General features: G+C 36.6%; 1 protein-coding gene across 3 annotated transcripts in view; it reads left to right on the top strand.

Annotated features, from left to right (window-relative positions):
* DDAH1 (dimethylarginine dimethylaminohydrolase 1) overlaps positions 1 to 17,350 on the top strand; it is a 94,053-nt gene extending 76,703 nt beyond the window's left edge. For all 3 annotated transcript variants that reach the window (XM_063298211.1, XM_063298209.1, XM_063298210.1), the window contains exons 4-6: positions 782 to 901; positions 14,431 to 14,574; positions 16,999 to 17,350. In XM_063298211.1, the coding sequence (XP_063154281.1) occupies positions 782 to 901; positions 14,431 to 14,574; positions 16,999 to 17,115 (381 nt within the window). In that variant the 3' untranslated portion in view covers positions 17,116 to 17,350. The remainder of the gene's footprint in view (positions 1 to 781; positions 902 to 14,430; positions 14,575 to 16,998) is intronic.
* Positions 17,351 to 17,828: the final 478 nt, after the last annotated feature.

The raw sequence follows: 17,828 nt of genomic DNA, 5'->3' as shown, positions 1-17,828 counted from the left end.
GACAATAAACCATATACTATGGTTACAAACAGTAGTGATTGGGTTCACATTAAACCAAAGCCAAGCAAAACACATTAGGAATTACTTGATTTGTGAACAAGGCCAATATTCCATCCTAAGAATTATCAGGAGGATAAAAGATGAGGAAAGTGATATATGATGCCATAAGCTAGTTTGATTTTTGCATAAGATTCCATTATAGATGTAGATAAAGATACCCGGAAGCCATATGCTAAGAAGTCTTTTAAAAATAAATGTAATAACAATAATCTGAAATTACCAAGGATTCTTTAGCATATTGTCATTCTAAACTCATTGTAACAATTTAATTTTCTGAATTTAGCATAGCTTATTTTCACAGGAAGTTCATAGAATGAATAATGAACAGCAACAAAAAGTTTTAACTTACAGAGTCAAACATTTATTTTACAAATCATGCTGATTTCTTTATTTTCCAGGCCCTGTCCATAAGAATAGGTGCTTCCAATGCTTTCCAATATTGTGCTACACTTACTTTAGCTGATGTTAGTAATATTAATATAAATTGTAAATGTACAGTTTATTTCTCTGAAAAATTATTCATTTTTTACTTGTTTCCTGAAATAATGATGGTATACAAAGGGAAATCAAAACTGTCCAGCTGTGTTTCTAGAAGTGAGTCTATTTATCTCTATAAGATATGCAGATAATTTAGACACTCAAAAGTACAATTTATAACTGGCTTAATTTATACGATGATTAATCTAAATAACTCCCTTGCAAATACCTCATTTATATACAGGATTATGCTGTTTCTACAGTCCCTGTTGCTGACTCCTTGCATTTGAAAAGTTTTTGCAGCATGGCTGGACCAAACCTCATTGCTATTGGTTCAAGTGAAGTTGCGCAGAGAGCCCTCAAGGTAAACATGATGAACATTGTCTGTGTGTTGCTTTTAGAGACAGCATTTTCAATTAAAAAACAAAGACAGCCTATGCAGGCTGCAAGTATAAACAATCTGGTCTCCCAAAACTGAAATGAAGGGCCAAATTCAGCCTAATATGATATGATTAAAAACATACTAACCTGCAGGTTTCTAAAAATATAAATAAAGTCATCAAAATGGGGGGAGAGAGTTGTTAATTATTAGAATAGCAGCAGACATAGAGAGTAAATCTAATCTCCCTGGTTGCAGTCATAAGGAAAAAAATTTCCTCTGACACTACAGTATTGCTTTGGGGTGAAATCAAATCCTGACTTACTTACAAAATTTCTACAGCTGCCCGACTTGAACATTGAACTCTGGGTGGACTACAATAATTTTTTTTTTTTTTAAAAAGCAAAATAAACTAGTTCAGTTGAAATCCAAAGCATCAACAGGTGACCAGAAAATTGCGTTCCCTCTACAGTTGAGAATCTCCACTCATCCCGGGCCCAAAGCCCAAGGAAAAGCCAGGTTTTTACTGCCTTTCTGAAGGCCAACAGGATTGGCCCAGCCATATTTCAGGCAGGCTCTACAACAGAAAAAACACACCTCCTAGGTCCCATCAGATGGCATTGTTTCAGGGAAGAGACCCAAGGTGTGCCCACCCTAATATGTTGGGGCATGCAATAGAAAAAGCAGGAGAAGGGAATAACATGGTTGGCTTCTCATTGCAACAAAATATTGTATATCCTAGCAGTGGAGCAGAAATTAGGAATAGGAAGTGATAAATGAAAAATTATGTTTTGTATTATACAGTTTTGTTCAACTTCTTATTTGAACTGCAGAATCTGTGTTCATCTGCCTGTTCCCCACATTCTGATAGGGTTAGGGAGTAATGGAGACATACTCAGAACTTGGATGAACTATAAAGTGGAGTTATTTAGCAAATCCCCCATGGACATCATCTAAGTATCTGTCAGGATGTTGTTACCACTTTGGAAGGCCAACAAAAAGGATATTAGCCTCCTTGTCAGGAATCTTTGGAATGTTACTGTTGTTCAAATGAACGAGCTTTTTCCTGTTTTATGCAGTCATGCAGTATATTCCATGGACTGAGGCCAACAATATGAACATACTGGTTACAAAAACGTCCTCTCATACTCTCCCCCCCACCCCCACCCCCGATAATAGGCCCTCTCCATGTTCAGGGATGGTGCTGATTTGAGATGGATGCCTCCCTCCTATCCTCATATGCTACCATGTGATTTGGTGTTGGGAAGCTGAGTCAGTTAACCCAGAGGAAGTAACGTAAAGACACTTGTTGCATTTCCTCTGGAGCTGCAGTGTTGTTTCTCATTATCAAGAATTCTTGCTTGTCACCTACTAGAACTTCTGCCAAGTGTCAAGGCACTGTAGCTGGTACCTTGCCACCAACTCCCTATTTTGGATATACAATCACAAGGTGGCTTTCTGTCCCACTATCACCATTTTTTTTTCTCTTGCTATGAAAGGAAATACAGTGAAGGGGTTGAAGTACTTGCTGGAGTGCCAGTATTCTTACTCCCCTTTTGGCTGTCTGGGTAGCTCTTTGTCCTTCCCTCCTAAATCTGATGAATTCCTGGAATATAATTTCAGTCCCTAATCTCAGTGCATCTTCTCCAGCAGACTAGTTCATTAAAGAGAATATGACAGTTTAGAGAAGGTTACCTTCTATTCTTTGGATGCTTATCGTGTTTTTATCAATCTTGCCTCAGACTTTTAGGTGACAGAGGGCATTACTGGTGAAGGAGAAATAGAGTTTATATTAAAACAAGAACTCATCTTAGTGTTTGAATAGCCATGACTCAAGTTCAGTCATCATCAAGAATCCCTAGAGATATTCCCAGTCCTCTGACACTGGCCTCTGAACTTTAAGGAAAGTAAAGTTGATTATGACCAAAAGCTTATATTGATGTTGGGAGGCTGCAGACTAATCCAACTTCTTTGGAAACTGATGATCTCAGAATTACTGGTTTGGTGTATAGATCCCCACTGTGAATATTATGTTTATTTATGTATTCTAAAATACAAATTATTTAAAAGTTCAGCTACTCTGTGAAAATCCTTTGAAAGAATTGTAAGCCTTGGGCTTAACATTGTTTAAACTGTTGCTGTAAAAATAGCAGTTTGCTCACAGTGCATTCGCTGGTGGAAAGAGAAAGCAATGATCTTCACAAATATCCCGCCTTTCTCTGGCCCAATGTTCTCTCATTGTTCTGGGGTCTTTCAGCTAGGTTTCTGTGCACTTCAAAACTGATTTGGAAGAAGTGTTTTGGACCTCATGCAAGGTCAAGCACACTATGTCTCCTCTGTTCTTCATTAAGGTAGCATTTTTTTTCAGGCTTAGATCTGCATGCTATAATGAATAACAGAAAGGTGCTGTGTTTGCATGAGGTCTGAAGAATGTTTTCTGAATAATTTTCAAAGCATGCACAGTCTACTCCCATCAGACCAACATATGCAATGTACGAGACTGCAAAAAGAATTGACAAAAACAGTTCTTTAAACAGTGTCTACAGATTTTTGTATGCAGAAACTATTGCCTTAATTAAATATATTCTTAAATATATTTTTATTCAGTATGGACACATTAGGCTAGACAATACTGAAAAGAATGTTGATAAACCAGTTTCCTGGCTATACTTGTCTTGGTTGCTTATCAAGAGTGACATTTAAAGTCATTTGGAGTTAATACAGTAACAAAAGTTCAGTTTGTTCTACTGAAATAACAGTGATGCCTATAGGACTACTTATGCACACATGCAAAAACTAATTATTATTATTATTATTATTAATTTCTTTTTCCTTCCTGTGGAATTAGTTTCATAAAATTGTGTTGAGAGATTTCTCCCTCCCTTATGGCATCTGAGTTTATGGAATCTCACAAGCTTCTGTCTTATCACTCATGGTTTTTTAACTTACATATGAAGCTGCTGGGTGAAACCCTCTTGGAGTGTGGACTGAAATGACATCCAGCATTATATTTCATTATCATCAGAATGTAGAGCTGCCTGGATTCAGTAATAAGTTGGATGAAACTCCATTAAATCAAAACTGCATCCTGGCAGATGCACAGGTACAAGATAGGTGGTACTTAGCAACGGTACTTGTGAGAAAGATCTGGAGGTCTTGGTAGACCACAGATTAAGGGTGAGCCCACAATGTGCTGTAGCTGCCAAAAAAGCTAATGCAGTTTTGGGCTGCATCAATAGAGGTAGAGTGTCAAGATCGCAGGAAATAATAGTACTGTTACAGTTGGAGTCACGTTTTATCAGTTCTGAAGGATTTTAATTGGCTGCCATTTCAAAGTATGATGCTTATTTTGAGAGCTCTAAATGGCTCGGAATTGAAATATTTGAAATAATGCAACCTCTAACATCAGTCTGCATTTATCTGGATATGAGATGAAAGCCTTCTCCATATTACAGATGGAGCAGAAGAAATCTTTTCATCAACAAAAAAGAAGTGGACTGTTCCCTGAAGCAACATCCCAACTTGAAATACCTTCCTAAGGAAAGCATGGCTGGCACCAGCATTTTATTGTTTGTTAGGGGTATACAATTAAATATACTGCCCTGTGGTGGTGGTGGTGATTTTTGGATGAAAGTGCCATCTACAAAATGTGGAAACAAATTGTGTGGCAGGAATAGTGCCTTAAGGGTCTGAATAATGCCTCCTTTGACTGAAAAGAATTTAGATCTAGGAATGCAAAGAGTGCATTCAGGTTTCACAAGACTAATATGTATGGTTTCATCTAGTGACTTACCAGCATAGAATGTCTCACAGTGTTCTTCTCTTGCTGTTTTTGAAAGTGTTTTTCTGTTAAGTTGAACAAATGCTCCTAAACATGACAGATTGAATAAAGTTCTTCTGAATACTGACTCTTACACAGATGCACACATGCACACAAGCATTTCCTTTACCTTTTCCTTCTGTTCATAGTCAGTGAAATGTTCCATAATTCATGTTTATTCCTTGATATGGTACTCTAGAACAGGCTTACTGTGTAGCAAGGCAGAGCATTAAAATATGACCTACACCTGAAATCCAAAGTTGTAATGTTCACAGTTCTCAGTAAGGCACACTTTCCCCAACTTGAACTCCTCCAGATAGGTTGGTCTTAGTTGGCAGTTCTGGGAGCTGCAGTTCCAACTATATAGAGTGCTAGGTTGGGGAAGGATGTAGAAGAATTCTTTAAAATGTGTTAGCCTCATTGAATATTCAGCCTTAATGGTGCTATTTCTGCTCAGTTGTGAACTGAGATGATTGCATATACCATTTTTAGTTAAGGAAGAAAGATGGAATGGAGAGAGAAAGGATAAACATCCAGTCAATATCTGCAGAGACTATAAAGGAGAGATTTTGATCCCAGATCAGTTATGGTGCCCTGACTGCTTGTGTTTTATTGGCATTGTGAAAAAATGAAGTAATGTTCATTTTTTTATTTTAGTAGGCCAGGAGTAAGCAATTTTTTTACTCCTGAAGACCCTATGTTATAGTGGACTAATATTCTCTTCACACCACTCTCTCTTTTGCACACAAACATTGAATCGTCCTCATTCTCTGTAACTTAGAAATCCCTCCTCCCCTCCTCCCACCAAAGTATCTAAACACAGATTTCATGATAGTCAATAGATCCCTGCATCAGTCTTACACTTTAACATGGTCGCACTATCCTGTGTTTTGCTCTTAGAGTCATTTTTAGCAGTTTGTAGAGCCCCGCTGAGGCAATAGTTGAAATGATGCCTATTTCTGATATCACTCAGTTTAATTAGTCCTGGGGACACTGGCTAGACAAAATTACCATCAAGAATAACTGAAAGAACAAAACCTCGCTTTATTTCCCTTATGTGTTCCTTCTCATCTCTTACTTCCCTTGTCAATCTCAAGATGTTCTTGCTTACTTGGTTGGCTGGACACACATAAACATTCACCTACTAGGTTCAATATAATCCTGAAGGGCTTGTATCAACTTTATTAGACAACATACTGTATGTCTGTGCTGCTTGTTATAGACACATTCAGTACTGAGTCCATACTAAAGAACAATCTCTTTATGCTGCAAGCTACCTGTCATTTTCAGACACTTAGGGTTTTGTATATGGCAACCTATATTGCCAATAAGGCTTAAGTACTATTGTATACATACCAGCAAATAAAATTAACATCTTCATGCCTTTTTGCTGGAATACTTTCTAGCAGACATTTTCTATTTCACCAGCTGTGATTATGAGAACTGAACAGTGACACATTTTACACCTGAAATGTTTGGTTGGTGCAGATCACTAGGTTTTCTGCTACTGAACTGTTCTTTCGTATTACTTTACTTACTTTCCATATTTTAGCTGCCTCATTAAACATCTCCAGGCAGCTTACAACAAAATAAATACATACAATAAAAGTAATAAAACTATTATAACAGAGATTATATTATGTTGGGCATAACTTGAGTGTTATTCCACAGGAGTTTTTAATTACCTCCTTTACAGACCTTTATGCAGGATTCAGATAACATTGTCTTCCATTTATCATCAGATATTTGGCAGGAGAGATGGAGTAGGATTTAAGTAGAGACTTGTTAATGAGTGGAAACTGAGCAGTATAAGAAACGTCTTGGACAGTACAAGTAGGATAGGATAAAGATGGATGATATGATATGGAAACATCGGAGTAAATTATATAATAGCCCTCCTTGAAGCTGCTTAAACGTGGTTTAACACCTAACAATTCCTTCCATGACTGGGGTGAAACTGCTAATGAGGCAGAGTACTTAACATAATTTTAAGTTGCAAATCATGGAACTATAGTTAAGATGTGTCACTTCTTTAAAATGTATGACTCCAGGCAGACCTAAACAGTTCCTCTCATGATTTATCCAGGCACAATATATGCAAGTGTAAAAAAAAAAAAAGTATACACTGTACGCACAAAGACTACACTGCTACCGTAGAGGTATCCATATCATATAGTCATTCAAGAGTGAGAATTATCTGTTGTCTGTCTGTCTGTCTATCTCTATTTGATAGTGTTTTCCCCTCTTTTTCTTCTCATTCTCACAATAAAATTTTTGTGTAACTGGTAATAGGAATTCATAATCCTTAATAAATTATTTTGATTCTTCTACTCCTTGCCTAAAGTTGTGACATTTAGTTTAAAATGTTATGGTAGCTTGTTGTGACATTGTATAGATACTGTATTATCAAGTTGAAAGGAAAAATAAACAGGAAATAAACAGAAAGTGCAGGAAATTACTGATTTCTCCTAAGACTTAATTATGAAGGATGAGGTAAAAGTGTAAAAGACATGACTAATTGCTTCTGAATAATTTTCCATGAAGCAGCTGTTTCTTTTCCCCTTCCTGAACTCTTTCTCAGAAGTATTGTTTTCATCCAACATATTAATTGTTCTCTACACGAATCATTGTTCCTTAACTGGACTTGATCTTGGTTGTAATTGACTTTATGTATATAATAAAGCTTGATAAAAGTAAACAATGCATGGGGAACAAGGGATACAGATCTTGAGGACTCAGGGTTACCTCTGAGCTGAGGATAGCACACTTCCAACTACCAGTTGCACAGGGACAATAGTGGGAGACGTGTATTTTTACATTGCCTACTTGTGAGCATTCTGGAGCCATTTGGATGGCTACTATGGAAAACAAAATCTTGGACTAAGATAAGCCTTCGCCTGGTCCAACAGTGCTATTCCTATGATTTTGATGCAAGGTTGTTAAATTCCGGGGATATGTACATGGGTTAGGTTTCAGACTTGCAGAGAAATATTTGGCCAGCTACACACATGAGTTATCTCAGTTGAAAATTATTGTGATTAAGCTTATATCCAATGTGAAAGTTCTGGAAGGGTAGATACATGTCATGCTGTAATTTATGAATGCTGAATATTTTTATTACTATGTAGCACAATCAAAATGTGTATATTCTTCGACATATCTGTTATGGGTACTGGGATTGGGGTACTCTGTCTTAAGCAGCCATTTAGAATTCTAATAAATCTTAGGCTCAAGTAATGAGTAAGAGAAATAATGGATGTGTTACCACAACATATTTAATTCAATCATTGAGTTAACCCATTTTCTTTACACATATACTACATAGAATTGTAAACCAACACCCCAAATATGGTAATCAATATAAGCTTCCCATTCATTGGATGATGATCTGTGCTTGGGGCTCCACTTTATAAACTAGATTTAATGAGCATCTAGTTTGCTACAAAATATTAGAGTGTTTTGTAACTTGATATAGTCTTCCACATATGTTCCCCTATATCCATCTAATGCTCCTACCCCTTCTTTTAGAGTCTTTTAGATTCTCACTTTTTATATATTCTTGTAGTTTTTAATTTATATCTCTTTTATATCATATATCTATTCTTGATGTATCCTTTATGCTATTTTAATGAATGTGCCCCACCCTCCTTATGTTGATCTATAACTGCAATAAAAATTTGATACAGGCATTTCCCCCCTTCAAAATAAAACTATTGTGGGAATGTAAAGAATTCGGGAACCCTCTTAATTATGCAGCTTTAAGCATCTAGAGTAAGAGAGGAGGAAGCTGTCAGCTTGACTTACGTAAATAGGAAATTTGTTTCTCTTGTTCATGTTCGCTTTGCTTTTCTGAGGATCAGTTTCCTATTTCTTCCCTTGTGCATGTTCCAAGAGACAGGATGTTCATCCTCAAAAATTTTGTTCGCACAACAACAGTTTAGCCATTTCCTTGAATCTTTTCCTGGATAGGCTTTTTCTTTTTGCAGGACTTCTTATGAAGTGGGTAATGCTGAGTTATCACTGTGACCTTGGCTCAAGGTTATTTAAATGAGGCTGAATGGCTCAATGCACATTAAGAGTATTGCAAAACTGTGTCACCAGAAAAATACCTATTTCTGCAAATCTAAGGAGAAAAGGAAGGAGATGAGAAGTTTATACTTTAAAAAAGATATAGTAGCCTTGTTAATTCTCTGTCTGAAGAGATGCTTTGGGCAAAAGAGCACAAAATCATATTTCCTGGAGAACTCTTCATTTTGGAAATACATTTTCAGCTTCAGAGCATGAAATTGAGCAGCAGGTTACCTATTATTCTGGTGGAAGTCAAAACCAGCAAGCTTGATGTCTGTTCTGAAGAAGAAACTCTTCCTATATTCAGGACCTAATGAAAAATATTTAAACATTATGCACAGGGGTCTAATATAAAGAAAGAAATGTGGGCTAAGTGTCACCCCCTTAGTTTTGGTTTTGACTGTGGGGCAGGGTGCCATCCATCATGTGAAGCTGCCTTGCAGATCCCAAATTTAAGATACCCAGGATTGAGTAGTAATCTCCCTACTTCACATTCTGGAATTGGCTGTCCCAGTAAAAGCAGATTACCAAGTCGCCTTGCCTACAGATGAGTCAGGAAAGTGGATCAGAAATATACCATAGTGCTTTTGAAAATCATTGAAAAGATCCAAAGGAATCAGCAGGAATGTAGTTTTCTAACATCTCCCAAAATCTTGTTCCCTATTTTCTTCTGTAAGGACTGGAGGCAGGAGTCTCTTTCAGTGCTTCATAGTGTTCTATTTCTGAGTGCTGAGGAGGAAAACCTCTCAGTGTTCAAAAACTGAGCCATCCCAAGTCCTAAGGGGGAAGATGCTATGAGAGGGAGCTAGCAGGTCTTGGAAAGAGGGTCTCTTTGATGTGATGTTGGCCTATAGGCTAAAACTTCATTAACCTGCCTTCATGCATCAGCATCTTTGCCTTAAGAGATTCTTCTTGGTCCAGGCTGTTATCCATTTGAATATCCAGCTTTCTTTTTCTCCAACTCCTCTCTCATAGGATGTGGACAGTGCTATTGGACATTGCATCCCATCCTTGTTTATTTGATGCTTGGTGCCCAAGATTGAATAGTAACAAGAACAGCAGAGAAACAAGGCTTTTTGAGCACTAGACCAAATCTTTTGGTTTTCCATGATTTCATAAGATTTGCATTTTAATGCACCTGGTTTGTTATGTCAGCTTTTCATTTTTTGTATTCTGTGATACAATTTGTTTTATGCTAATATAGATCTGCCAATTTTTAAAAATCAGTGATGATTTTGAATGTTTGGTGTAGTTAGGTAAAGTCCAATTTGTCATTTAGTGATTCATTATACATATTTTTTAATAATACAGACATGTCCCAAGCAATACATGCTTGATTCTATCTTTCATATTAATGAAAAGATGATTTAATCTATCTGACCAAGCTTGGAGTCTTGTCAAATTGTAAAATTTCCCCATATTTTTCCCCATGGCAAATTTGTCATATGTGTTCCTCCTTTTGTTGGAAAAAAAGCAGTTCAGGTAAGTTCATTTGTGGTTGTATTTCATTTCTCAATTAAAATATTGCTCAGTAATCTTACTTATATGGGTCTCAACTCACACTGAAAGCTGGGATGGCAATCTGATAAAAGAATATTATGCTTGTTTTAGGGACTTACCCAATCACATTTTAAAGCATTTACTTGTTTCCAAATATCCTGGCAAAATATACTTCGTAAAACACAATAGGAAAAATTAGATTGTGGGGTTTGCAGATTAATTTGCTTGACATCAGAAAAGCATGACTCGGGCTTTAGGGAATGTAAAGCAAAATTATTCTTTATAGAAAGATAGAATTCCCAGAAAGGAAATGCCAGGCTGCTAGTATAACTGGTCATGCAAAGATTTTTCTGGGCAGGAAACCAGACTCACATCAAATGAATTTGTGATTCTTATAATCTTTACAAACAAGGAAGTTTTCCCCATAGTACTGCTTACAAACAGCATGATCTGGCAAAATGAACGTTCATTGTTTCTGTTCTGTGGACATTTGCATTGAATTAAGCACTTGTGATCAACATTTATCTGAATTAAGCACTTGTGATCAACATCTATCCCAAGGCATTTCTGTAACAAGATTTCAATCTGTCACAACTATTCTTTAGTTGATTGAAAGAAAGATTTGGAGAGAGATGGATTCCATTTCCTGTTGGAATCTTTTTGGTGGCATTATAAGGAAAATTGATTTGTGCCCACAATGGCAAAAGAAGACTTATGTACCATAATAGCTCTAGAAAGAAGTCTTACTTGTTTGCAGTTGTAGGGCATTACAGTACTACATTTTCACCCAATTGCTCCCATAATTACTTGCATAAGTGTGTGCAAGTCCACTTGCACTTTTGATAATGTAAACTATATACTGTATGCCAAGTTTGTATGTCAGCTTTTGTGCATTTGAGTATGCCAGGTGCTCAAAACCTGAAGCATTGTTGCACATGCTTGAAATTTACATAGTCTTATAGACTCATATTTCTGATGCGTTGCTACAGTATTTGGCCATTCTAATCCCTCCCTCCCTCTGACCCCAGCAGATACTTTTGTCTTCCATCCAGAAAACTGAATAGCTTTTGCAGACAGAGAATGTATTCTCCCAAAAGTATAAATAGGGAAATCCCTTTATCCAGATCTCATGGCCATTATGTAATTATTGCAGGTATCGTGTAATTACATAATATTATAGATACCACATTATTATTAGAACAAATTTAGAAGTTATAATAATTGAAGGGTATATATTTTCAGGACTTGCAACTTGACCTTTTATATACATACTCAGAAGCAAACCCCAGTGAGTTCAACTGAATTTATTCCAAAGACATTATACATAGTATCACACTGATCATTTCATATTTGAATTATCTCTTCATTGCTAAGAAACCAAAGTGCACAGCAGGCCAAAGACTGCAATACACAATGCCTTTGTTGTACCTTTTTTCTTCTTCAGTACTGAAAATCACCTTTGCCACCAATCTCAAGACTGGGAAACTTAACTACTGCTTCTGTAATGCAGAGAATTAGAGGCAACATTTGAGTGACAAATCCTTCGCTTGCATGCCACTTTTTTGCTTGAATAGCCTTCTTCCTCTGTTCCCCATTTGAAAGATCAAATATGTTTAAGGCTTGAGCTGAAGAGTAGAATTGCAAGAGGAAGATCTGAAAAAAGATGGTGCTGGTTTGCTTTGTCTAAATTTGAAAAGGAGCAGAGTGCTATTGAGACTGAAAGCCTGCTCTGTTTTAAAGGTGGTCATTGTACCAGTAATTATCTATCTTCAGATTTGGCACACTGTAAAGGAACAAGTGCATGTTACACTGGAAAAATTATCTCCTCTTAAGATTTTTCTGCCTGGGAATAAAATGGGTTGTTTATATGATTAAGGTTAACACATATGAACAATCTGAGATTTCCAGGACATGCCTTGGGAAGTCAGTGTAAAAGAGGTTTGTAATTTTTACGTTTATATTACTTGAGATAGATATTACCAAAATGCAATGGTAGGAAAACCACACAAGCATTTTAGCTGGTGAAGAAACATGAAATTCTATTACAGGGATGACATTTCCTCAGGAATGTAAGACATTGCTTAAGATTCACCACAGGATATTTATATATCAGCCTGCAGTGTGGCTAATGAGACTCTTGTATTTAGAAATTCCATGGAACTGTTCAAAGATGTACATCTCATTTTTCATTCTGTTACAGATATTTCCAGTGGCTGATTGTGTAATATATACACATATACACCCATACAGACATGTACAAACAAACATACACACAGTATGCAAAAGGCATACAAATTAAACACTCTCATCCAATGAATTAAGCTGCACATCATTATCATATATATTTTTTATTAAATTTGTATATTGCCTTTATGAAAAAAAGTACAAGCAGAATTAGCCTTACTATTTGGCAGAGTGAGGCACCTACCTCAGACAGCAGATGTTGGGTGTATTAAAGGCAGCAAATTACTAGTTGTGATAGTCCTCTCTGAAAATATCTCCTGCCCTTAAATACCCCTTCCCTATAAAAATAATAAAGGCAGGATATAAAATAAAATATGGAATATGAAATAGGAGGTTTTTCTTGGCACAGTAGATTGCACCAAGTCTCTTGCACCCAGGGATCTGTCCATGGTACTGCAAGTCTTCTTTCTGGCATTTTTTTTTCTCTTTTGCCTGAATTCTTGACATGTATTGTTAATTTGTCTCTCCATTTAAATATTGCACTGGAGGTTTAGGGCTTTTGTTTTTAGTTTTATTGATTTATGGTTAAAAGTTAAAAAAAAAACAAAAAAAAAACTTACACTTAACCAAAACATTGTACGCTAAGAGAATGTACTAAAAATACAAATATTTTAGTACAATTAACAGAATTACTACACTATTAAATTTTGAATATCAATGGAAATTGAAGAAAAAAATTGAGCTTGATATCTCAGATAACCTGTCAGCTGAGAGAAGAAAGAACATTCTCCCTCTCACCAAACTATACAAAAGGCAGGCAACCGTGTAGAAAGCTGATTTGTTTCTCCCAGTGGATAGTGTAAATTTACTGTTGCATGAGAAAGTTGTTAAATCTTCCAACAGCAAGGACAGAACAATATTAAATTGTGTGTAAGGGCTATCTTGTGAGTTTGGCAAAGAATATTAGCTAGATATTTGGTGTGGGAGATAGGTCTTCCAAATAGGCCTGACCTGTACAAGATGGAGGACTGTACTTAAGTCATACTGAATATCATTGTCAGGAGCCTGTTGCTTTAGCTTTAACCAAGCTGTCTCAGGAGCAAATGAAATCAAGTGTTGAGCTGATAAGCCATAGAATTTTAAATCTAGGTCAATGCATGCCTTTCATGAGCTTTTTTTCTGTAAGTTCAAGGCAGCTAGGTAGCTGTAGTATTTAGTTTTAATGAAAACTAACCTTAGCCAAAATTTCAACCTACTAAGTATTTTGTTTCAGTAGTATATTCTTTAAAACTTTAATTAGAAAATAAAGCTAGGAAGACATTTTATGGATTCCTTTATTTCATGTCCAACTTTTTCCTTAGGGGATGTATTCCTGAAATTTCCAGCATGACAAATGTAGTATAGGTTAAAATGTTTAAAAGTATCAAAGAACAAAATAGGACAAAGCAAAAACATTTGTTAGGGACAGGTATCCTGCCCTTCATCAATGAAGAAAAATGGGATTTGTTAGTAGTATTGCTATTTGGTTGTGTTACCAATTGTGGCTGTAAAAAGCAGAATACTGTGAATTATTCACTATGTCTGATGTTACCTTAATTTTATAGGTAAATATTTCAAAGAAAGCACAAATGTATATTAGTTGTGACAACTCTGAGTTTGAATACATGCTTAATATATTCCAGATAGTAACATGCTTGCCTTTCAGAAATGTTGAGCATCTTGAAATTTGGGTTAAGAAGCCCTTCTGTTTATATCACTGGTTTCTTTTTACCATCCAACAAAACTCTTGTAACCTGTATAAACTGAGTTTCTTGCTGGGAACTGTCAGGCTATACTGTAACACTTTTGGTATGATTTTTTAAATAAAACCATTTCTCTCCCCCACTTCTGAAGAGTAATGAACCCCTGTTTTATATGATCCTGAATTGTCTTTTTATAACAGACTATGCAGCAGATGAGTGACCATCGCTATGACAAACTTACAGTTCCTGATGACGCAGCAGCAAACTGTGTGTATTTAAACATTCCTGGCAAAGGTCATACTTTGTTGCATCGAGCCCCTGAGGAGTATCCAGAAAGCGCAAAGGTAAAGCAAAAAGAATAGACCTGTTCTTATAAAATGCTGATCAGTTGTAAATTAAGTTTGCTTGGGAGAGAAGCATTGAATCTTTAATTTAGTCTCCAAGGACTATCAAATTTTTTCAAACGCTACTTCCACCAATAAAAGGGAAAGAGCAAAAAAATACTGGTGGAGTTTAAGATTGCATGGTACTAAATAGAATTTGATAAGTAGAAACCAGCAGTGTCAAAAAAGATAAGATGGTAGAAGTGTTGTTACAGGGACTTAAAAAATGGGTGGGGCTTCCATCATCTTGCCTTTTTGCCCCTTTGTGCCCCCCCACCCCCGTTTCACCATGGACACTACTGTTAGGAATGTATGCTGCAAATCCAGACTTAGTCTGGATAAAGATACCAAAACAGCTATTCTCAATAACATGTTGTGGTTCAAAATATATTTGTATATTTTATCTCTTCATGCACAGGGGTGCAAGAGATCTGAACAAGTCCTTGCTCCTTGTTAAAAGGAGCTTACAATTATTTAAGCCATCTATCACTTTGGTCTTTTACCTGGGATAAGGGATTCCTATTGTAAATTGCAACTCTTCATTGCTCATATCAGATTCTGGATTGATCTAGAATTAAAAACAATTCCATTTCTGTTAGCAGATTTTTGTTGGTTATTCTTTATTTACAAGAGAGCCAGTTTGGTCTAGTGGTTAAGGCTCCAGGCTAGAAACCAGGAGACTGTGAGTTCTAATCCCGCCTTAGGCATGAAAGCCGACTGGGTGACTTTGGGCCAGTCACTCTCTCTCAGCCCATGGTGTCAGGCTCAGGCAACAAGCCAGTCAGTCAATTCCTGTTACTATAAATAGATCAACATTCGGTTGATCCAGAAAGTGGACCCTGCAGGAAAATGCTAGGAAGAAAAAAAATTCTTTATTTACAACCTGGTCTCTCACTCTTTGGCTTCCCATATTATTTTCTCACTTTGATCCTTTGATTTAGACTTTCTTGAGATGAAAAGGGCTTTTCCAGACATTCAGCAAATTATTCCAAAGAGACATCTGTGTGTGCCTGTGTGCTATTCTTCGCTTAGGAATGCCATACACCCCAGTAGCCTGTTGGTCTGGATGTGATGCTGTGGCACATCAGAGGAGTCACTCTCTGAGTTTTAGGTATATTATTTCAAATAGACGAGAACATAGTTTTAAGCTGAACATGCCCTTGTTCCTTATTTGTTATTAATCCACTGAGTATTATTGACATGAAGGTAATATGCTTGGAAGTGTCTTGTGCCCAAGTGAAGCATTTGATCTGATGTCATATTATGTCAGTTTCTAGGGGGCATTTCTTGGATATCTGAGTAAATTGTATAGGTAGTCAAAATCTTACTATAAGGTCTCATACCAAGTTATATAATTCTATATCTCTCTCCCCCATACAGTATGTATAGATAGCATTGACTTAGTGTCATTCTTTAGGACCCCAACAAACATGATAAATGTGAATTTGTGACATCTCTCCTAAGCTTTGGCTTTATAATTTGGGCTGAGCTCACAGCTTACTTTGGGGTGCATATCCACAAGTCTTTATTGATTTGTACGTAATCTTGATATTACTGAAAATGCAACATTATGTTGACAATATTTATTGCCCAACACGTTGGGTTTGAAGCAGTGCTGCAGCTCATAGGATACACAGTTGTGGAGTGACCACATAAAGCACTCTGTTCCCCATCTCCACTAATAAAATCTTAAGCAGGTAAGCACTGGATAAACTTTATGCAGACTGTTACTACATATTAAATCATGAAACCAGTTGTCACACATTTCCCATCACTTGGGGAATAATTTTATTAAAATCAAAATCAGAATTATTCATTGCATATGACATATCCATGGCTTGTGAACTAAAATATGACATAATAGCAGATTTATCCATCTTTTGCTCCCCCTTCCCCTAAAGGATATTCCTGGGATCCATATAAAAATGTTTAATATGGGTTAGTGCATTAGCATCCTAACTTGCGTGCCAAGTTATAATTTTGATTGAGAGTATCCAATCTGAGGCTGAATTGTTCTACTAAGGGGAAAAAAGTAAAGTTCCTTTCAAGTTGAGCTTGACTCCTACTGATTGCATGGATACATTCATATAGTCGTCTTAGCAACAGAATGGGAGTGGTTTCCCATTGCCTTCTTCCAGGATGTTTTTCTAGCTTCTCTGTCTAGCTTACAGCCTGGGATTCCCTGGTGCTATTACATCCAAAGACTGTTCAGGCCTAGTCTTGCTTAGTTTCCAAGCCCAAAGAAGGTCAGTCAGATGCCACGACTTGCTGAAGGTTTTTCTACTAAGAAATAAAAAATTCTGACTGAAATTTTTAAAACCAGTGATAAAGATTCAGTAAAAAAGATTCATAAATGTAACAACTTCTCATTTTCTTTCCTAATAGGTGTTTGAAAAACTGAAGGACCACATGTTGATCCCTATAGCTAACACCGAGCTAGAAAAAGTAGATGGGGCACTCACTTGTTGTTCTGTTCTTATTAATAAATCTTCACAATTATGAGTTTACAGACTTCCTTCCTTGTATCTGGCAATAACGTACATGCAAGGCAGATGAATCTGTATTTCACTTGTATTGGTTTTCTTGACAATCTACTGTACCACTGTGCTACTGACCTTTGTTTACAATGGTGCCCCTTCACTCGTAATTAAGGTGTGTGTATATGTTTTTTCCTGACATATAAAGACTTTGCAGCATGTTTATCTGGATTTCCAAAACAAAATGTTATGAAAATTAATGGTTTATGTAGTTGATGTAAAATGATCTCAGAAGCAGAAGTAGAGGTTGCTTCTAGCATCACTTTTGTCTGGGGCAAAATAACAACACTTAGATGCATATCTACTTTGTTGAACGTTCCTATAACTTACCTTAAGTTCCTAGGACTTGAGTTTGAAAGCAGGTCATTGAAGACATGGCCAAATGCCATACGAAATGTAACATTGGGCCTCTTCACAGCCAGTTTTGTGAATTTGTCATCAACAAATACCTTCCATCCCAATGTAAAGAGTAAAATACTTGCTTTTATGTTGCTAGTGATTTTGTCACAGGAACTTTATAATGTTCCTAGGAGGGTTTATCCACTCCTTTTCCACTGATCTGCCTACCTTCCAAGACTGATATTGATAAGTAGCCACAGAGTTTTCCATAAATCTACTGGAGGCATCCTGCCCAAATGGTAGGATTCCTCTCTGCTGGCCCGAGGACACTTCCACCCT

The sequence above is a fragment of the Candoia aspera genome, chromosome 3 (assembly GCF_035149785.1).
Source record: "Candoia aspera isolate rCanAsp1 chromosome 3, rCanAsp1.hap2, whole genome shotgun sequence".
Lineage (NCBI taxonomy): Eukaryota > Metazoa > Chordata > Lepidosauria > Squamata > Boidae > Candoia > Candoia aspera.
The sequence above is the reverse complement of the archived record's forward strand: the minus strand, read 5'-3'. Positions and strand labels throughout refer to the sequence as shown.